Source organism: Erpetoichthys calabaricus, chromosome 13, assembly GCF_900747795.2.
Source record: "Erpetoichthys calabaricus chromosome 13, fErpCal1.3, whole genome shotgun sequence".
Lineage (NCBI taxonomy): Eukaryota > Metazoa > Chordata > Cladistia > Polypteriformes > Polypteridae > Erpetoichthys > Erpetoichthys calabaricus.
Genome location: NC_041406.2, coordinates 75845203 through 75868163, shown reverse-complemented (window position 1 = coordinate 75868163; position 22961 = coordinate 75845203). Strand labels below are relative to the sequence as shown.

At 37.0% G+C, this 22961-nt stretch overlaps 2 protein-coding genes across 2 annotated transcripts in view; one reads left to right on the top strand and one right to left on the bottom strand.

Annotated features, from left to right (window-relative positions):
- Window positions 1-17777, top strand: part of nbn (nibrin) — a 92012-nt gene extending 74235 nt beyond the window's left edge. Inside the window, 1 exon segment of the mRNA XM_028817146.2 lies at window positions 17185-17777. Coding sequence (XP_028672979.2) covers window positions 17185-17215 — 31 coding nt within the window. The 3' untranslated portion in view covers window positions 17216-17777.
- Window positions 17778-19522: 1745 nt separating this feature from the next.
- Window positions 19523-22961, bottom strand: part of osgin2 (oxidative stress induced growth inhibitor family member 2) — a 63061-nt gene continuing 59622 nt past the window's right edge. Inside the window, exon 6 of the mRNA XM_028817148.2 lies at window positions 19523-21654. Within this exon, the coding sequence (XP_028672981.1) occupies window positions 20598-21654 (1057 nt within the window). The 3' untranslated portion in view covers window positions 19523-20597. The remainder of the gene's footprint in view (window positions 21655-22961) is intronic.

The window sequence follows — 22961 nt, the reverse complement described above, 5'->3', positions numbered from 1 at the left end:
TGCTTGCTGATATGTCAGCTTATATTAATAAAAGGGTAGAAATGAAGACAAATCATATATCTTTTTTCTTTTAATAAGATCTTGTAAGCACCACTATTTACATGAAAAACAAATCAATCATTTGTACAAAAAATATTTTAAAATATTAAAACCCTTGCATACATAGGTGTTGTAATTGTGTACACCCTTTATAATGGATAATGCATTAAACTAGTATCATTTAGAGTCATTCAGCAAGGTAACTCACCAGAACTCAAATGAAGTTATGTTGAACAACTTTAAATATAAATATTGTTTTCAGATAGTGCTGCAATTAACTGTTTGTTTATTCACAATTGTGAGAATCACTGCATTCCATTTAGTACTCCCATTCTGTAGGAGATTGGGCTTTCCCATATACAGACTACTGCAAACGAGTGTTGCAACCCATGACATATACATACATTCACTAAGCGTGAATGCATTGGTGAATCTGAGACTTGCATCATGTAAGTGACTGTCCTGAATGCATTTTTAGAAGTTTGATTCCTATCATCTTTTAAAAATGTGAATTTCTTTCTCTTCTGTGTGTAACAGCTCCCAAAATATCGAGGAGCATAAGTAATGTTGAACCTAGATCACCTGATATTTTTTTAGTTGTTTTAGTACCAAAAAAATTTGTACGTGAGCATCAGTAGGCTTTGTTCCCCAGGAACCAAGTTACCTGAACTATTCTATAACATTTCAGTAATTACCTCTCTGATGCTTATCTTTCTGATCATAAATTACGTCATTACGGTAGCAATTGGCGAGAAAAATTCATATTGCAGTATTTCAATATTTGAATGTTCCTCTAGAGTGCCGCTTTGTCTTGCATGATTTGGATGAAAATCTAATCAGCACATCATCATCTCATAGCAGGCTTAATTTTCGAGTTTGCTATTTTTCCGTCCAGCTGTTTTAACTCTAAACTGTCCTCACACACACACACACACACACATCATCGATATATCAATGTTTTTGGTATCGAGGGACCCTAAAACATTGAAATCCATTGAAAACCGAGATTTAAATTTTTAATGAATCTCAAGCTTTTGCTCCTACCCCATAGATGATAGGTTATGGTGGGGTGGGGGAGGGCGCAAAGCAATAAACAGACTGACTGCTTGGGGCTTAAAGGAAAAGCAGCAAGTTTGCAGATAGCTGGCCATCCTAATTGAACACAGTAGCCATAAGTGATTGAACCAGTCTCCTAACCTTTGGTCATAGGCTGCACTTAGTGATTGGTTAAGTATCCTTTGACATTAATGCTAAACCTAAGCCCTATGTATACTGCTGTTGCAGTATTGCCACATCTTACGTATGTATTTTCTAGACTCCAATTGGTTCAAAATGCGGCTGCAAGGCTTTTAACTGGAAGCAGCAGAAGCCAACACATTACACCGATTTTAAAAACCTTACACTGGCTGCCGGTTAGATTCAAAATTGATTTTAAGATACTCCTCTTAACCTATAAGGCACTAAATGATCTAGCCCCTGCCTACTTGAGTGTCTTGCTCCATCGTCACAATCCCCCTTGTGTTCTTAGATCCGCAGATCAGCTGCTCCTAACCGTTCCCAAGGCACATTTTAAAGTTCGTGGTGAAAGGGCTTTTTCCGTCTGTGCACCTAGGCTCTGGAACTCCTTACCTTTAGTGGTTAGGCAAGCCGCTTCAGTCGCCACATTCAGATCACACCTAAAAACACACTTCTTCACATTGGCTTTTAATTCTTAACCTGTCTTATTTCCACTTGCTTTTTGCTATTTCTCTGTTTTATTGGGTCCCCTGACCTGTTTTTAGTGTCTCTGTTTTAATTCTCTCTTAATGTTTGTTTTCAATATTTTGCTTTTAGTCTTGCTTGTTTTAACTGTACAGCGCTTCGGTCAGTTGTAATGCTGTGTTTTTAAGCGCTTAACAAATAAAAATGGTATGGTATGGTAACAGATAATGTGCAAATACTCTATGAGGATGTAGTACACAGTCATGTCCTTTTTGGATTCTATGATGATGTATGTGTATTCCAGTATATTATATAAATGGCACAATGGCATGTAACAGTGTGTTACTATCTAAATACCTATTGATTTTGCAATGTATTAATATTGTTACATTTAATGCGTTTACATACCAATACAATATACTATCAAGTTGTGCTTACATTAATGTCTTAATCTGCCATTACTGTCATTTAAGATTTTATTCTGTGCTTTGATTTTACATCCACATTCAAATTTTGTTTTCTTAATTTTTTACATTATTGAATGGAGAGTGGTGGTGGTGGCAGTTATTTCTCAAGTAACTTTTGTTTTGTGAAAAAAATAAGTTTGTTATATTTACATTGTATTTAATAGTTATCTTAATATCAGTTATTTACTGTACTAATAAAACAGTAATGCAAATAGTTTTTTTCGATAAGTATCCTGTATATTTTTATTTTTTTTGCTAATCTAGCATTTAACAATTTTACATTAACAATCTTTAATCGATTCTCTAGAAGACTGCTAAATTGAGCTTCTACTGTACTGTGTGTATACAGAGTACAGTATATGCAGCTGGTAACACAAAATAAAGTCAGTCAGTCATTTTCCAATCCGCCATATCCACATTGTCACGGGGGTCTGCTGGAGCCAATCCCTGCCAGCACAGGGCGCAAGGCTGGACCAAACCCGGGCAGGGTGCCAGCTCAATGCAGGGCGCACACACATGCACACCAAGCACACACTAGGGACAATTTCAGATCGCCAAATGCACTTAACCTGCATGTCTTTGGACTGTGGGAGGAAACCCACGCAGACACGGGGACAACATGCAAACTCCACGCAGGGAGGACCCGGGAAGTGAACCCAGGTCTCCTTACTGCGAGGAAGCAGCACTATCATTGCACCACCTTGCCGCCCACAAAATAAAGTATATATTTTATTGTAGCACTCAATCAAAATTAATATTTGCAATTACAGTTTTTGGTCAAATAATTATAAATTATTAATTTTGCAGTTTAAAATTGTTCACCCAGCAAGACTAAAGCTCATGTTTGAGACCAGATACATCCTTAATGGAGCTGCATAGATTTATGGTACTAACTCACCATTCCTTGTAAGGCTGGCAATATAGCAAGATTTCAGTTCGATGTGATATTTAATCACAATCAATATGCAAAATCCGTATTGCAATGTTCAGAACTTTTATTTAATCTTCTACAACTCTGCCCACGTAGCCTGTCAGTGATGGTAGGGTGTTGGGTTGTTTTTTTGGAAACTGTTTAATTTTCCCAGGGTGACAGTTAAGGTGTTACAGCATCTAAAGATAAAAAACAATACTGCATATGAAAAGGCTGCCCTGGCACATTCAGCACATGCAGTGTGCTCTTGTTCTTTCCTGGGAAAAATGGCCCCTTCTAAGCAAAGTTCTTCAAAATGTTTGCTGCTCTGTTGTATATTGTATGAGCAGACACACTACAGTGGCGATGGCAGGGGTTTGGGGGATAAGAGCTGCAGTGACTACCGCATTGCAGAAAACATTTTTGCCTTCTTAACTTGCAGCCAGAAAATACTCATACTTTGTCAGTGATCAAATAACTTACACTAGCCAATAATTCACATCACACCAGAAGTGAGATGTCAGTGCAGCATGAAAGCCCTCATCCATTCATTTCACACACTCTTCTACTGAAATATTATAAGCAGGAATAAAAAAGCAGCATTCATGTGTATTTTTTGTTTTGTTTTGTTTTCTTTCCCCCTTTCTTCAATGTCTGTGCATCAGGTATGGGGTAAATTGCATTAGTGATCATGTTATTTTCGTACTAAGTTTGTATTTTTGTTTAGTAGGTGAATTGAGCTTCCTAATCACTGTGAGAAAGTCTGTCTGAATGATTAAGTTTTATAGTGTTATCTCATCCAGTTTAGTGTTCTGTTCTGTCCTTGTGTAATTACTATACTTTGCAAACTGCTGTTTCTTAAAGAAACAACACACAATATTGGAATTCATGGGAAAACTGGTTTAACTAAAAATGTTTCCCAGGTTGTGTGTCAATGATCATACATAAGTATATATAGAGTTACAAAAACACAACTGTTTTAAAAGATCAGCTCATGTCTATGCAATATTTACCATTGTTTTCTTTAGTTATATATTACCTTTCTATCAAGCATTCATTCACATCTTTAAACACAGTATGTGGCAGCTTTTGAGAACTAGTTTCTTTGCGTACCTTTGTAGATAAATGCTAATTAGTTTACTGCAGGTTCTGTTAATTGTTAGATTTGTTTTGCAATTTTAACTTCAGCCATCAAGAGCACTGTAAAGATATTGTGTTTTACTTATCGTTTGGTCTAGCTTAACTGTTTAGATTTTGTTATTTATTTTAAACTACCCATAGTACTAGGGTGTTGTACCGTGTTAGCCATTATGAATGTAGAGAAAAGCCAAGCAAAATTACACCTTTTATTGGCTAAGTAAAAAGATTACAATATGCAAGCTTTCGAGGCATCTCAGGCCCCTTCTTCAGGCAAGATGTAAACTACCCATACAAATTAATGTAATCAGACTGAAGAACTGGATAACTTTATATTTAGGCAATGAAGGATTAGATATACTATTGTCCTCTGTACTCTATTCTTTGACTCTCTAACCATTGTCAGAAGAGGCATGTATATGCAAATACACAATTTGGAATCATTACAAATGGTGTAAATGGTAAAAAAGTCATATGTATAATATAAACATGAACATGTATTACAATCTGTGATTTGCGAGGTAATAGATTAAGAGCTTTGTCTTTTCTGATGGGAGAGAGGGGAAAATAGCAGTGTGTGTGTGTTTGACAGACTGTGATGCCAGAAAAGCATGAAAGGTTTTGAAAGCAGTATATGCAATGGAAACTCAAAAGCAGAGGAGACATACAATAAAAATGGTTGGGAAAAACATGGTATTTGAGATGTCTCTTTGACACATAGCTATTCATGAATTTGATACATTTTGGGAGGGAAAAAAACAGTTTCCTTTAATAATATTTCATCTTATTAATGTGAGAAAATATACCAATTTATGGTAGAGAAAAGCCAAGCAAAATGACACCTTTTATTGGCTAACTAGAAAGATTACAATATGCAAGCTTTCGAGGCAACTCAGGCCCCTTCTTCAGGCAAGATGTATATGGTATATATGGTGCTGATCTTCAATTTGCAAAGTGTTTTGAGAAAAAATTGTGGGATACAGGTATATCGAACATCAAATTTTTGTTCAGACTAATCATAGTATCAATTTAAGCCCATATGACTCGGCCCTAACTCCCTGTATATCTGAGCAATTTTATATATTCTCCAAAAGTCTTAGCTCAGGGATATAGTGTCATGATGTAAGTCATATCTTAGAAAATACAACACTCCAGCCCGTGTAATTTTACAGGGACGCATTTTTATTTTGCCAAAAACATGTAGGTAAGTTAATTATGAAAGATGAGACCAAAATATGACTTAATACTAAAAAAAAAAAAAAAAAAAAACTTAGTTTTGCACTAATCATTTTTTAGAATTAACATAGCTTATCACCCAAAGAATAGAGTATTTACCTGTAAGCATAGTATTAACAGCATGATTGTTTGGGAAAGTTTCATTTTAGCAGTTAGAAGTGCTTATAGTCACGATATAGGAGGAAATTGTTATCTTAACTATCAGGTTAATCTTAAGCTTGGTAGTGAATATCTGGGCCTGTACATGTGCCTTCTTGAGCAAGGGGACCTTGCAGGTGCTGCAAGATTTCAATCCGTTATGGCATAAGTGTGTTACCAGTAGTGTTCTTGGCAACTGTGGTCCCAACTGCCTCCTCCCAAGGCTCCTCCCGTGTAGTTTTGGGCTGATCCCTCACTTTCTCATGATCATCCTAGGCAAGATCTTGCATGGCGCTTCTAGACCGAGGGCGATTGATGGGCATTTTATATTTCTTCCATTTCTGAATAATCGCACCAACAGTTGTCATCTTCTCACCAAACTCCTTGCTGATGGTCTTGTAGCCCAGTCCAGCCTTGTGCAGATCTACGATCTTGTCCCTGACGTCCTTTGACAGCTTTGATCTTGCCCATGGTGGTGGAGAGGTTAGAATGGAAGAAATTGATTCTCTTGTGTGCTTTATACACATAACTAACTGAGATCTAGAGTATCTGTAATTGATCAGTTGATTGATGGCACTCTGTGTGCCACATAGGCACACAGCCAATCTGTGGGAGCCAGAATTCTGGCTGGGTTATAGGGGATCAAATACTTATTTCTCTCAATGACATGCAAATCAATTAATAACTTTTATATAATGTGTTTTTTTTCTTGATTTATGGTTGATATTCTGTCTCTCTCCATTAAAATGAAACTACCATAAACATTAGAGACCGTTCATTTGTTTGTAAGTGAGCAAACATACAAATTCAGTAGGGGATCAAATACTTCTTTCCCCCTCTGTATAAACAAGTTTATTAGGAAGTTAGACCTTCGTGATTTTCACATAAAAAATATGAAACAACTACTGTATTGGATCTGGTGCTTTAATATTTTTCCCCACATAAAAGACATTAAGGGTTGCTCTGTATGCTAAAACTTCTCATTTCATCAGTTTTTTGTTGTTTTAGATTTTTCCTTATTTATTGCTGAATACATCTTTTAAATTTAAAAAAGAAAAGAAAGAAAAGACATAAATGGGGATAGCACAAATCTAAATTTGCTTTTCTCATACGGCTTTGCATCCATGGGAAGGTTTATTAATAGGATTGCACCATGGTGCATGATTGCAGTCTCAGCAGTATAAACCTAATCCCAGAGGGATAGCACAGATAAATCACACTTTAGTAGGGCTTTGAACTACACATGAAAGTGATTTCATTGTATAAAGCTTCATTCAAAAAGTGTTTCTTCCAGTCTCCTCGCTGTTCTCCATTTCTTCAAATGTACAATACGTACAGTACAAGATATAATATGCAAATTTTAGGATAAAGCCAGATGACGAAGTGAGTTTGACTGGTTTATTCAGCATTAGCTTTGATCACAGGACAGGGTCATTAAGGCGTGTAATTAAACTAAAGATCAGTCTATGTAAAGGGAAGATCTCCACTAACTTTGGTCTCAGATGTCAGCTTTCACAGGACACAGGCTTTTTTATGATTTTAATTTTTTTCTTGGAATTCTTGACTTAATTCATTTTGAGATTATTAACTACCATATTCAAATATTTGTTTTTAAAACCTGTGGTACTGCATTTGAAGAAATGTAGTCTTTGTAGGTATTGATTACATCTTGCCTGAAGAAGGGGCCTGAGTTGCCTTGAAAGCTTGCATATTGTAATCTTTCTAGTTAGCCAATAAAAGGTGTCATTTTGCTTGGCTTTTCTCTACATTCATAATGGCTAACACGGTACAACACCCTAGTACTATAGGTATTTATGGTTAGAAGACTTTTGAGTGTAGCCCTTTTGCAGTGTGCCCAAGAGCTGTAGACTAGCAGTAGTCCAAGTTAGACAAGGGAACAAAGTTGCATACAAACTTAGACAATCTTGTGAGCAGGTTTAATGGACTTAGTACAGTGGGTAATGTTACAAATAAATTCTGCATGCATCAGAGAGACTGTTGTAGACTTGAAAAAGCATTTATTTACTATTAAAAAAATATGGAAACAATATTTAATATTTATTTTTGTTTACTGAGTAGGTATTTTATACACTTTGATGATTGTTGGATTATTTCGTTATTGTGAAAAGACGGCACATAATGGATGACAACACTTCTATTGTCCATGTAATGAGTTACAGTGAGAGAGTTGTTTGAAGTACGATTCTATTAATGTGTACAATAGCTCTTATCATTAGTACTTTCCGTATAGGGATTTTAGGAGGGCCTAATCATTCACTTAAGTGAATAACATTTAAAGTTCTATAAATTTCCACCGGCTGTTACAGACACAAATGAAATGTATGTTTTTATTGTATAATATTAACAACAAGAGCAGCTCACTACTCAAAAACAGTCAATTTGCGGGGAGGTGGTTTTGAACTCACAACCTCTGGATTATATGTCAGCAGTTTTAACCACAGTACCACGGAAGCTGTCTTATTGTACTTGCACCTTTTGTGAAAGTGTTTATTTGATGTTTGGCCATCAGCCTTCACACATTATACAGTTCATGTCTACATTTTGTCATTTATTACTAAAACATGAAAAACTTTTCTGTTTTAACGATGTGTTTACATAGATTGTTATAGACACAAAACACACATCAAATTATTTCCCTTTACAATTCTGGGTAGCTCACTCCCAGATAATTAATCAAGGCAGGAACTGGGAGAACTTCTTGCCCGTTCTGAGGCGGTAGGGGGGATGGTATAGCAGGCTGCTTGTTGCTTGGGATTATCAACACATTTAGAAGACAAAAGACGCTGACAGAGAGGTGCGAAGGGATTAAAGGTGGGCCGGATATACGAGTTTTTTCGTTGGCTCTGGTAATTCTAGTGTTAATAAGTTTACAACTCTAATATTCAAATTTTGCTGTTTGAGCTAACACATTCACTCAGGCAAGTAAGTGTTCGTTCTAATTAAAGGACAAAAGTAAAAAAATTCATTAAACTAAATGTTCTTGTCATTTGTCTAATTGCATAGGTTGATTCCTCTCATTGCTTTTTCTCAATTTATTACTCTACTTTCTTTAATTGTAAACACTAATATTTTGGTCTTCTCTGTCTCTATCTGATAAAGTCTGCTTTACTGCTGCTCTCTCTTTACAGAACGCTCACTCAACTACCATAATTCTTTACATAAAGGAGCACTACAACTAAATTACAATAAAGCTCAGAGAGCAAGTACTGAAAAATCACTGATCAAGTCTGTTGTAGTGAAAATCAGCTAATTTAGATCAGCAGCCGATCAACTGTAACATCACTAGATAGCATACTTTTTCTTCTGAAGCCAGAATATAGCTCTTTTACTTGTGTTTCTTCCTATTTATTTAATTTAATCTTCTTTTTTACTTGTTTTTTCCTTGTCATGTGTATTTTCTTCTAAAATGCCTGTTGATAGTTAACATGTTTTGTTAATATTCTAAAAGTGCTTAATTAAATTATTGGCATGGATTGGCTGGTATTGCAGTGTGAAAGAGTTGGAGTGTGTGTATTCGTAGTTTATGACAAATTTGGTAAGAGTCAGATTAATTTCTACTCTCTGGGATTGTACTGATGCTTATGTTGATACTGTTATTTTGATTAATAAGGATATTTCTGTCATAAAATAGGTAAGCTAAATAAATTTACTGCCAATCATTGTGCCTAAATAATCTCTAGCAATTTAAAAATATTACATAGATACTTTTTATATAAAATAATAAGTTAACAATCATATATACAGTATCTAAAGCTTTATATAACAGGTTCTTTTATTTCTATAGCATACTGGGGGGGCAAGCCCCCCTGGTGTCTTCGGCGCCCAACCCCCAGTTGCGGCCAGTCTGCTGCACTCGTTGTGAAGAGGGGGCCTGAACGCACCCCAAGGAGACACGGTCACTCCTCTGAAACCCCCTCTTAAACGGTGATACAATGGGAAACAAACATGTTTTTTTTTATATACCTCCTCTTTGCTCGATCAGCTGCTGGATTGCTGCTACTGCCGTGCCACATGATATGCATCTTGCACGGCGCTTCGAACATTTAAAAGCCTGTACAGCAGCTGTCCTACTCTTCGTCTTTTATTTCTGCCCCGGGCATGGTAAAATCTCTTGGTTAAGACTTGTGTCATGGGACACAAGTTCTTGATATTTTTTACTTTATTTAAAAACGGAATAAGAATCTGAAAATCTAACGACATCACATTAAAGTTCGATAAATTCTGAAAAGAATGATACCAAACATATATATGTAGGTTTTAAAATAAGCCCGATTTAAAGCGTGAAAAAAAGTCACATAAAATCGTTGCACTTTTAGGCTTAGGATTTTATATATATATATATATATATATATATATATATATATATATATATATAAAATATAAATATATATATATATAGAGAGAGAGAGAGTAGATTTTTATATATATTGTTAAAAGTGCTTTACAAGATGTGCAAGAAAAAGGTACAAGAAAAGAAAAACAAATAGATACAATATACGTCCAGTGATACGAGTTTTACCATCTTCTGGGGAAAGCGTTTTTTGTTTTGGTGTATTATAGGTGTAAGAAATTAGTTTTTCACATCACATATTCAACAGTATGGTGTAAATGTTAATTAGAACTTACTAGCTTACTCTTAAGGCTTAATTTGGCCAATATAATTTGAATGAGTATTGTAATATGTCTTATGCTTTCCCCTTACTGTAGACGTAACTTCTGTCTCGTATTGGTCACTTAGGATACCAAGCTGTTTGGACATTAAAACAAGAAGTAACTGGAAAATAGTGCATGATCTGTATTTTTACATTTTAAAAATAAGGTATTTGGTGTATTAAATAATGAGAAACATTTGGTATATAGCTTAACGTACTAATTTCACAATCCTTGATAAATATTTACATTTGCTGATTCTACCCTTTTATAGTTGTGAAGACTGAATTCCTTCTGTAGACCTGTTATTTTATTTAAAGACATGTACTCTCTGTCAGTATTTTAAAATAGCAAATGTCATGGTGCACTGCTCAAGCAGGTACTTCATACACCCTCATATTTTTTGTTTAATGGAATTACAGATGATAAGTTGGGCTTTCATTTTTGACATCACCTTTAAAGACTTCAGTACAAAGCTTTTTAAATATTAAAATGATTAGATAAACTTTATTAATCTTAAGGAGAAATTCAGATGGCAGAAACATCAAACAAAGATATGGTTGTTGAATTTAATGTAAAAACGCCTAAATGAGGATTCTTTGTTATACAAACTGAATATGGCCGGGTCACTAGAGGGGCCTGCAGGCAGATTGGTCTGGTCTCTTGCAATGACACACTTCTTACCCACTGTGCATCTTCCACTGGGTCTTGGTAACCATATCAGACCCCACAGAACCTGATTGATACCTGGGCTTACAAGACCCAGTGTATTTTTACATTTCAGAAGTTTTTTCTTCTTTCACCAGCCACTGAAGTAGCACTCATCACTGACATTAAAACACTGAGAGGATGAGAATTTCTGGTAAGGATTTGACAAACAGGGATGAGTGTAAATACTGCATACTTACCTGGGCATCTGGCGGGTATGTACTGGTGGAAAAAGGGACAGGGATATTTAAAAATAAGTTTGTGGTGGTGAACCTGGGTGGCAGCCAGCTATGGAAGCGACAATTTTTTGATAAATAAAAGTCTGGGGCTGAATAAAAAGATGGCTTAGTCTAGAGTGAAACTCATGTTGAGGAGAACATTATAAACATTTATAAGGATAAAAAAATGAGAACAGGCCATGTTTTTCCCACCCTATCAATAGAACAGATGATTTCACAACCGTTAGACATTATCACAACACTCCTTTAGTGGCCTCATGATGGTAGCTTATAGTCATCCTTGCAATTGAACATCACATTGTGGTGACCCTGTCCTCAACAGAACAAATTTCAAACTGCATGGCACCTAGCCGGAGACTTAACAATCTTCAGACCAACTAGGCATCTAAGCAGAGTAAAGACCACGTGTTATTGAGAAGTGCTGTACATTGAGGTGAATCCGATCACACAGAACTCGTATTTTTCAGACTCCTCCACGAGCTGCAGCTCCTCTTACTATAGAAACTACAGAATGTTCTATATCCCAAGATCCAGTTCCTATTTCCAATGTCTAATATACCTGGATATGTCATGCTCCTGCCTGTCATTTAACAACCCCTTCTTTCATGTATGGCCTGCATGGATTTGTTGGACTTAACAGCCACAGGGTGTTTGCCACAAACTACACTCCCAGATTTGGCTCCAGGCATTTTTCCCATTACCTCTGTCCTGGGTGTAATGTTTTCCAAGATTTAATCAGAACATTTATTAGGGCCAAATTATATATTGTTTGTTTGTTTTGCCCCTTCCTGTAATCCTGAGAGCATGCATACAGATAGCACATTTCTAAGAATCTTTGAGGCACAGAAGCCCTACTGTGCAATAGATGATAATGAACCTCTGATGTAGGAAGATGATGATGATGATGCAATGTTGATTCTGCCCTGGCTGTGGACCAGTGTTTCCACTCTTTACTCTGGCACAAGTATTTGAGGGGTTATAGGAGATTGCAAATAAATATTGTGTATAAAGTACAATGCACCATAAAATATCTTATGGGAAGTTCTTTCAAGAGAATGGGGTTCTGTGCCGCTGTTGTGTGTATTTGTGGAACAAGAGTTGTATTTGTGTACTTGGTGTTCAGAAAAGTCTAGTCATTGTGGGCCATAGACACTGAAAGGCCACATCTCCTAATTTTCATGGCCAGGATATCAAGGCACAACCAGTGGCTGGAGAGTGTCCATTTTGTGGACCTGAGGACTTAATCTCCATTTTTTGCATATCCAAGTTCCTAGTCCTCTCTCAGAAAAACAAGAGCTTTCTCTTTAGGTAAAAGCTTTGCTTATAAGTGAGGAAAGAGGAAATCATGAGGCTGACCAAAGAATCAGTGCAGCAGCAGCAGGACTGTGTTGATGAAGCAGCAGTTATGTCCCCAGAAGAAGCTCTCCATTTACCCATCAGTCTGCATCCCCAACTTTACCTTTGGTCACAAGCTCTGGCCAGTAACTGAAACATTAACATCACGAGAAGCAGCAGCTGAAATGAGATTCCTGTGCTTGTAAAGAGATCAGTGATATGGGAGAAACCTGAAGTAGGACTATTGCTTTTATAGATCTAGCGTAGCTAGCTGAGGTTATTTTGCATGTAGTAAGGATGTCCCTTCTCCAATTAGTAGACATTAAGGCATAGCCCACTTGGAGAAGACCAAGGACACACTCAGGAATTACTGTAAGGACTACATCACTGAACTGGCCTAGGGCTGTCTAGGGAATTCATTGAGAGGTGCTGGAAGAGTTTATTGAGGACAAAGTGGCCTGGTCATCCCAACTCCAGGGTGTTAATGCTGCAGACCTCTTTAGAGTCCATGGAATCACAACAGTGATGGCGGTTGTAGTTCAAATGAGTTCCAACTAACAGGTGGATGATTTCATTTTTGTACAGAAAGAGACTTTTCTGTTTTGTAGTTTGTTTCAGATGGCTAAGGTAGATTGGTAAAGCGATTTTTAAAGAAATCCTTCAGACCGTTTCTACTAATGCTTGGCTAACACTAGAATCCCAGAAACCTATGAAAATACTTGTAATCCTGGGCCACCTTAAATTCCTTTGCACCTCTCCTCATCAGCGTCTTTTGTTTTGCAAAAGTGTCAATCAGCACAAGCTATCCCATTCCCCCAACCAACAGAGCTCAACTCAGGCAAAAAATTCTCCCAGCTCAAGTGTCTTTATCTGCATGTGAGGTGCTTGGAGTTGTATAAGGTAAATAATATATTGTTATTTGGAACACATGCATTTCATGTGTGTTCCGTGTCTACAACTACCTGTGTAAGTGTAGGATGAAAGGAAATGCCAGGCAAGAAATGCTGAACACATACCTAAAGCAGAAAGTTTTTTCATGTTATACTAATAATGACGTGAAGTGTATAATTTGTGAAGACTTTAGTCCAAATATCAAATAAACATGCGTGTTTATTCAAGACTATAACCAAAGTAAAAAAAAAAAAAAAACATCATTCACTTTACATGTTGCTGTCAATGAGTTAAAAACCCAAGCTCAAAAGTCAATTGACAGAAAGTTGATATGTATTCTTGGATGGTACAGAGGTAAGAACTGCTGCCTTATAACCAAAAGGTTCCAGGTTCAAGTCCAGGTGTTCCGTATTTTGAGTAGTGAGCTGCTATTATCATTACTATGATAAAAACGTACATTTGATTTGAGTCTGTAACACCCGGTGTAAGTTTTGGCTACTTGTAAAAGTTACCTTTTTTTTTAATTCAGTTTTATTCTGTCAGTGACATTCACGTGGTACAATGAACTTGCCTTTCTCTCTCTCTGAGTTGATGATGTTTATCTCCATTCTTTTCACAAGAGCAGCAATGACCACAGTTAATGCTGTGGTTGATGCCTGCTCAGAACTATTTGTTGTACCGGCAATCAAAGATATGGTTTCCTGTGACTGCTATCGGACTATCCACACTAGTGTTTAGATCTGGCAGTGCCATGCAGACAGTGTATGTGCCCGAAAGGAAGAAGTCTATCTGCATTTTCAGTACAATGCACCATAACGCGGAGTACAGGCAAGATTGGGAATAAAAAAAAAATGTTCAATTGACAACTCATGTTCAAATGGGATACCAAGAAGACATGATTCACCAGCGTTTGTGTGTCTGCTTATATACCTTCAGCGATATCTTTTATAGGTAGCAAAACTTTACACCAGCTGTTACAGACTCAAATCAAAGGCTTCTTCTTTTTGGGCGCAAACACCGTCAGCATGGCACTGCCAGATCTAAACACTAAAGTGACAAATTTGCTGCAATTTCGGACATTTGGCAACGTTTTGTTGAGAGCTGTGTTTTGAGTTACAACCCAGGGCAAAGCCTTTCCGAGTCTGTGGTCATAAAGCATATGGAGCTGTTTCTAGACAAAGGCAGAACTCTAACAACAGACAGCTTCTTCACAGCGATTTTGGCTGGCTAATAGACTACTGCACAGCAACACAACTCTGCTTGGGACCATAAAATAAAATGGGACTTCCACCTACAGCTATAGTCAAAAAAAGATGATCCGCTGTGGCAACCCCTAACGGGAGCAGCTAAAGGAAGGAGATAATCTTGAATAAAAGCATGTTTATTTGATATTTAGACTAAAGTCTTCACACATTATACGCTTCACGTCATTTTTGTATAACATGTAAAAACTTTCTGCTTTAGGTATGTGTTCTACATTTCTTGACTCACATTTACTTTAATTCTACACATATCGTCGTATACATGGAACACACATGAAATGTATGTATTCCAAATAACAATATATTATTTACCCTATACAACTCCAGGCACCTGACACGCAGATAAAGAGCCTTGAGTTGGTAGAACTTTTTGCCCAAGTTGAGCTCTGTTGGTGGAGGGGATGGGATAACAGGCTACTTGCTGCTTGTACTGGTCGACACATTTGCAAAACAAAAGACGCTGATGTGTAGGTGTGAAAGAATTTAAGGTGGCCCGGGATTACGAGTTTTTTCGTAGGTTTCAGGGATTCTAGTGTTAAATGTTGAGAACAGCAGTAACTTTAGAATGTGACAGCAAGCAGTTCCTACTCCGTATTGTAGTTTTGACACACTGTCCCATATTATAGAGTATAGAAGTGCCTGGAACTTAAGTTAGAGGGGATACCTAGGGCCATGAAAGGATGAATGAGAGCCTGGCCACAGGACTTCAGAGGATATTATGAGTGGAGCTGGAATCATTATGGAGGCACACACACCATGCCAGAGAAGAGAGGCCAGGGTGATGGGAGAGAAATAAGAGACTGGTATGGAGCCCCGTCAAGCAGACAGTGGTTCGAGAATTATTTAGGTAGGCCTAGAGGGGTTATGGGGTTTACTGTTTACTGTTTTGATCTGTACAGTTTTATTTCTCATAGTGTATAAGATGTATTTTTATAACTTACGCAATTGTCAATTTACCTTGATGGAATTACACAGTATTTATGTAGCATTGCTAGAATTGGACCTTCAGTCAAGTTACAAAGTATATTATATGCCCTCAATGTGACATACAAAATCAGGGAGCAGAATTTCAAGTGGACCCAACTTTTCGTTGTGACTTGAGTGATTTGCTTTGTGCTGTTCTAAAAGGCCATGTTGAAATATCTTGGATTGTTTGATAGGCAAACAGCAGGCATTGCCACTTGTTGAAATATTGTGATTTGAATATTGTATTTGACTCTTTATTTGAATAGATAACCAATTAAATAAGGTTTTCTTGTTTATATATAAAGTTAGTTTGTCACGGTGGCACAGTTTTCCTCTCACATGACAGCCATACATGGAATTTTCACTGGAGTGACTACGGGTGGCTATGTATATGAATGTGCCCTGCACTGTGCTGGAACTCCATCTTAGTTATTAGTTCATGCCTTATTTCCTGTATGCCCCAGACAGACTGCAGCTCTCCAAACAAGATGAAAATTGAAGGAAGTGTTTTAAGTAAATGGTAGGGATATTAAAACTGAGCAATAAGCTTCTTAAGGTTCCTGTCTGCGTTGTACCGACATCACTTGAAGAGGCTTTTATGAAGACAGCTGAATTTAGAGTCAGGGCCCTTTAAAATAATGCAAAATGAATGAAGTCGGCCACATGAAATGATTGGACCTTGAAAACAATCCAGCAATTATTCAACTGTCAGCGCCTCGACTAACAGAAACATGTTCTGTGCACATCCCTACCGTAAGCGAGCAAACGAAGTGACGAGAAGATCAGTTAACTAATCAGTTCTGAAAAAAACGTTTCAAAAAAATTCCTGAAATGATGTTTATTTACTTTTGTAGGCATTCCTTCTGAACAGAATTGTGTCTTGTATGTTGTTATTTTTATGCAGGTACTCTTTAGGTTTTTATAGCAGTGTCTTATCAATATGTTAAATACTTAGGAATCTATTCAAAATTAAATTCAATAGTATACCTCAATTTTGTATCTTAAGTGAGTTTGTTCCATTATAACAACTTCTGTAGTTATAATAAATATTATTTCCTACTGTGGGAAGTATGGTATAATTGTAAAAGCCATTTAAAACAGTTAAATGAACAACATAAATGACCTCATACTGTATATATGCATATATATTTTGTATATGAAGTACTGAGAAAGGCCTGGATGGAGTTGATTTTGTGAACTTTAATGCCTTCTGTTCAAACTTATTGGGAGATTAGTAGGTGGGCTTTCATTCAGAGAGGCGTCATCAGAGCAGTGTTTGCAACCCAAGCCTGGGGAACAGCAGTTGTGGAAAAATGTCTGAGGGTGTGAAGAGAAAATCACTTGTTTCTTATTGTTGCATACTTGATTCAAGCATAGAGCAGTCTTTTATTGGCAGTATCTTTACATGTGCATTATACATGTATCAGTATACTTTAAAATGCATTTTGTAAAGAAAATTTACTTTTTTTTTTTCTTGCCTGTAGGTATAACCCCCGAGTTGCAAAAAGGAGATAAGTCTGATTTCTTGCTGACACATCACTGATCATCTTTACGGTATTGAGGGGATTCTTCATTTCACTTACTGAATGTCTGCTTTAGCCAGCTCTCTGAATAATAGCTCAGTAGCTGCAGTGAACCAAAACAAAGTAATAAGCAACAAGCAATTTGTAATTTATATCATTAAGAGATATAATCACATAGAAAATATTGTTTTTTTCTAAGGGTTTTATTGTTAAAAATAATAAAAAAAAATTTACAGAACAAAGTATGGCCTGTTGTACTGCTCTTAACCACATTTACAGTTTGTCAAAAATGTGTTAATTTTGAGTAATTAATGTTATAAGCAGTTTCTTTTGGAGTCATTTTACAGTACATTTTGATTAATGGTGTTCCCTGATCTCAATATATGGCAAAATATATTCTGAATATTTACATATTATGCTGATTTCAATTATCAATGTCAAGAATAAGGATAAACAAATTCACATTTAGTTGACTGTCAAATTGAATTTAGAAAATATTGTTTTTTTCTAAGGGTTTTATTGTTAAAAATAATAAAAAAATTTTACAGAACAAAGTATGGCCTGTTGTACTGCTCTTAACCACATTTACAGTTTGTCAAAAATGTGTTAATTTTGAGTAGTTAATGTTATAAGCAGTTTCTTTTGGAGTCATTTTACAGTACATTTTGATTAATGGTGTTCCCTGATCTCAATATATGGCAAAATATATTCTGAATATTTACATATTATGCTGATTTCAATTATCAATGTCAAGAATAAGGATAAACAAATTCACATTTAGTTGACTGTCAAATTGAATTTAAAGAATTGACATGGCTGTAAGGTTTACTTAAGTAAAATCTGTTGATCTGTTAAGAAACAATGTACAATACTGTAGTACAACTAATTATCTGAAACTGACAAAGCATTTATTGGCTAAAGTTATGCAACATTTCTGCCTACAGATGAACAATTTTGATGCTTTAGAATAAAGTAGCCTGCTGGCCAACATTGTATAATATAGACAGCTGAATGTGGGTTTGCTTTAGCATCATGGCTGACACCCACTTCAGCTCAAAATGCCAGTCTGACTCTCACAGAAGCACTCACTTCATAACCCGGGATCAATGAGATCAGCCTGACACCTTGAACACTGTTATTAGAACTTTTCAATGCAAGTATACATCATGTTTAAGAATAAAAAATCCATCCCATCATCTTAGTTAATAATGAACATTCACACATTCTATATATAGTGGCTTTGAAAGTCTTAGCAAGGTACAAAATTCAGGAGATTAAAATACAATGCAAGCATAGTACATACCTACTCTGAATACTTTGATGCTGTTTTGATATAAAAAATAACATTTTTGGCACAAGTAGACTTAACCTACATAAATCGTTGCTGTTAAGCACTTTTAACAGTATTTAGGTAATTTAAAATTTGGCAACTGGTTAACTCCAAAGTTAGTGTGCAGTCCTGAATTCCTGAGAATAGCAGACCCCCAGCCAAATCCGCACATGAATGCATTACAACAGGACCTCCACTTGAGGGCTTCAAATGCCCTGTCCCTCCTCTCAACTCATCTCATTAGACGTGTCCTGTTTCTGCTCCATGTATAAGTACAGTGTATTATGTCTTCGTTTGTAGTTAAGTTGCTTATTTCTATTTTGAATATTCACAGCATAAGCAGTCAAATTATCTTGGATTGTGGTGTTAAAAAATTCACAGGTCACAAGTTCATACAGAAAAGCATACATAAAGTGCATAGCCTTCTAAGGGAAAAACAGGAAAAAGCAACTGTTTTTCTTAAATCAGCAGGTTTTCATGAATCATTTTAAACTAAGTAAACTATTGGTACATAGGTTTTTGTGCATAATAATAAAGGAATGCTGTGTGGTAATGGTATTTATGCATCTGTTATTTTCTTTAGAATTACCACAGTGTACACAGATGATCCACTTTTGCTACACTTTTACGGCAGACTGAATGCTCTATTGATTCCAGGCCGGTCGATCACACAATGTTGGAGGGTTTCCAATGCATCCTCCCAGTTTTGTGCAGACTCTTGGTCTAGTTCTTCATTAAACCTAAGCTGCACACCTTTTTTAGAAATCACAGCCAGCGACCACTTCAGCGCTTCTCGAGTTGTACCAAATCAAACAATCATACAAATAGATTTGATCTTGAAATCCATGAATTTGTACACACTGAGATTTGTTTAAACCTGACGTTGATGTGACAGTGTTCTCCTGTGTATCAGCTTCTCTTTGTGCCTACCAGTATAGGCCTACTACTACTCACTGACTGTTTTTCCAGTTGGAAGAACATGTCCTAATGGGACAAGATTTACAAAAAAGCAGGAACAAAACTAACACAATGCAGTAAGTTCCACTAATATAAAGTGTAAAAATCATAAAACATAAAGACTAAACATACAACTAAAATGAGGTTGACATTAGCATACTGATAGAGTCCAGCAGAAGACTACAGAGGGCATCATGCAATAAATGGACAGGTTAATTCCGTATAATGAAAATATGTGATGTTGATTTTTCTTTGACTGTGCCTCGTTATTTCAAACATCACCTAGTTAAAGTGTAGCTTTCCCGACCTCAACTAGCATCAGTAACGCCTGCAGTGCACAAAGAGGAGCCAAGACCGCACAGGCGCCATCAGAGGACTTACCAGCGGCATGTCATGCAGAGAAGGCTTTTTCACAGATTGGTTAAGACTTGATCTCAGGTGACGAAGAGGCTTATGGGTATATAGAGTCATTACCATCACATGTACGAGTACAGTGAAACTCTTAATTGCATGTGCTATTCATCATGCAACATATCATCCACCAGCACCATGATTAGTAAGTAGAACTAGCTTACCTCAAAATGTCTGACCTCCTTACCTGAAAAATCTAAGCACACAGTTTACAACACAACCTGCCATCAGGGGAGATGTCCTGTAGTAAGTTTCATTCAGCGCTGAGGACACCAAACTGTATTTTATAGCCAAGGTCTCCATTAGGATCCTTTGGTATTCTGGGACACTGTGATGTGGTACTTTTGCTTAGTATGAAACTGTAAATTAGTTTCGTAAAATTCTGAATATATTTTCAAGTGTTAAAACCGAGGTACAAAACTAAAATTTAGCACTTGTTTATATCAGGTCTAGTATATTCATTTTTTAACTGCAGTTTCCACATAATATAAGATGTTAAAATTGTTTAGTGTAAAGAACCTTTATGTTTCCAGCCATTTTAAAAAAGCTGCATATTTAAATGCTAGCAGATAAAAATGAGAACAGACTCCGGTAGTGCAAGTGTGACCGCTGACTCTTGGTCGTAACGTTCTGTAGTTATGTGCTTTTGCAGTTTTCCCAGAGCTCTCAGCATGCCTCACTTGGACCCAGGGCTTTCTGCTCCGCCTTCATTAACAATTAGTTTCCCTTTCTTTTTGTGCCTCTTTGCCAAGCAGCTGGCGATGCCCAGCGCGCCTCCTTTGAGGAACCGTACAAAATTATCTCCAATGAGTGGCCCCATAGCAAAAAGATTATCTTCTTTTGTACACTCAAAGGTATAGGGGTGGATATCTATAGGGTTTTGCCTACATGAGATAGGTTTTTTGGGATTAAGGCCCAAGTACTGCCCTTGATTTTTCAAGAAAAACAGGTTAGGGTGGGTGCCAATTAGCACCAAGGCTATTGAGATCTTAAAAACCTTCAAGCTGTTGCCACTTTCTAGGATGCAGTTCTTGTCTGGTTTAAATGAGACCACACAGTGTTCTGGGAAGCTTGTGTAGTCGGGATATAAGCCAGACGCAGCAGAATAGGACTGTGTGCACATCATATGGTAGGTCTTGTGGTACTCTGGATAGAGCGTTTTTGGAAGCTGCTTGAAGATTAGGCTGGGGTCACCAACCCGCTTGCGAAAGACATGAATAATGGAAATGTTGTTGTTGTAAGTGCACAAAATGGCATCGGCAGCACTAAGTCCTGCCCCAACAATTAACACTGGGTCAGACGACTGATTCAGGTTTTGCTTGCTTATGGCCATTCCTAAATCTGAAATGCAGTGGAATACGTAAGGCAAGTCTTCCCCTTCCACATTCAACTTGACTGGAGAATCAGATGCACCAGTCGCAAGGACCACATTCTCGGCAAACAGACAGAAAGGCACATGAGAACCATTGCAAACTCTCTGATAACCTCTCACTTCCCAAATGCTCTGAGGCAACGCAGAGGAACCACATTCTTTCTCTGGCAGTTCTTGGTTGCTGTTGGTCATTTCTGTTCTCACTTCACAGTTGTCCGTTTCTTTCTTGTTCCGATGAAGTTTCATGACGGATGTCACATATGTATTGTCTACAAAGTTATTTTGAAGCCCCATCAGCTTTACATAATTCTTATAGTAGGATGCGATTTCATCTGATGTTGCTCTGTCATTTGTTGTATTTCTGAAAATGAAAATATCAGAATCAATGATGACATGAATTTCATTGTATATAAATGTCCCCAAAACACTGATAAGCTTTTTCTCTTAATACACCACGTGAACTCTTTTATCACTGCCTGACACGATCAGTTACACTAAAAGTAAACTGCAGAATGTGCACTACAGTATACAGTCCCAAGTGTGACCTGGGTGTGCTTTTGTAGTGCTTAAGGTTTACATCTTTCATTTTTAAACCAGTTACTCAAATCCACTGCCGCAGGGCATAGCAGTCATTTCTATCACGAAGCACTCTGACAGGATTACTCATGGTTTAATTTTTTATTATACAAAATCTGCCATTTTGGCAGGGGTGTGTATACTTTTTATATCCATTGTATATACACTACTGATCAAAAGTTTTAGAACACCTCAGTTTTTCCAGTTTTTCTTTAAGTTTAATCCATTGAAATGCAATGAATGACCTAAAATAGTAAAAAAAAGGTAAGCGGTATACTACTAGACATTTAAATTTAAAGCTTTGTTTAGGAAAAACTTAAAGGAAGTTTTAGAATATTACAAATAGGCCTCCTTCAGGGAACAGCTGATAGGTTAAAGAAAATTAAGCCTTGCCAGTTAAAGAAAACAATTTGCACATGTGTACCAAGTTCTATTGATTACTTAAAAACCCTCTTGTCTGTCTTAAAGCAGAGTTTGGTAGCAGACTGTTCCTACACCCTCTGAAGTACTACTTGGACAAAACTGCACTGTGCAAAATTTGTAAATTCCCATGATAATGGCAAGAAAGACAGAGCATTATTACCCATATAAGTGCAGGCCTTTCAATTACAGAAATTACCGGGGGAAAAAAAATCAAAGTGTCAGTGAGTACGATGTCCTACTCAATCCAAAGGTAATTGGAAACTGGAGGAAACTCTTAACAGGAAGATATCTGGCAGACCCAAAGTCACAACCTAATCAGAAGACAAGTTTCTCAGGGTCACCAACTTGCATGATCACAGGCATTTCACAGCACAACAGCATCAAGCACAGCTTAACAGTAGTCGAAAAGAACAAGTTCCAGTATCCACTGGGAAGAGGAGACTGCAGGTTTGGCAGGGCGAGTGGCAGTAAAAAATCCATTCCTTGAAGGATAAAACAGGGCCTTGAAATACCAGCTGTGGACTACTGCAGACTGGAAGAAAGTCTTATGGACCGATGAATCAAAATCTGAAATCTTTGGTTCATTACACAGGGTGTTTGTACACCATCAGGTTGGTGAAAGGATGGTCCTTCAGTGTGTGACACCCAACTGTCAAACATGGAAGAGGA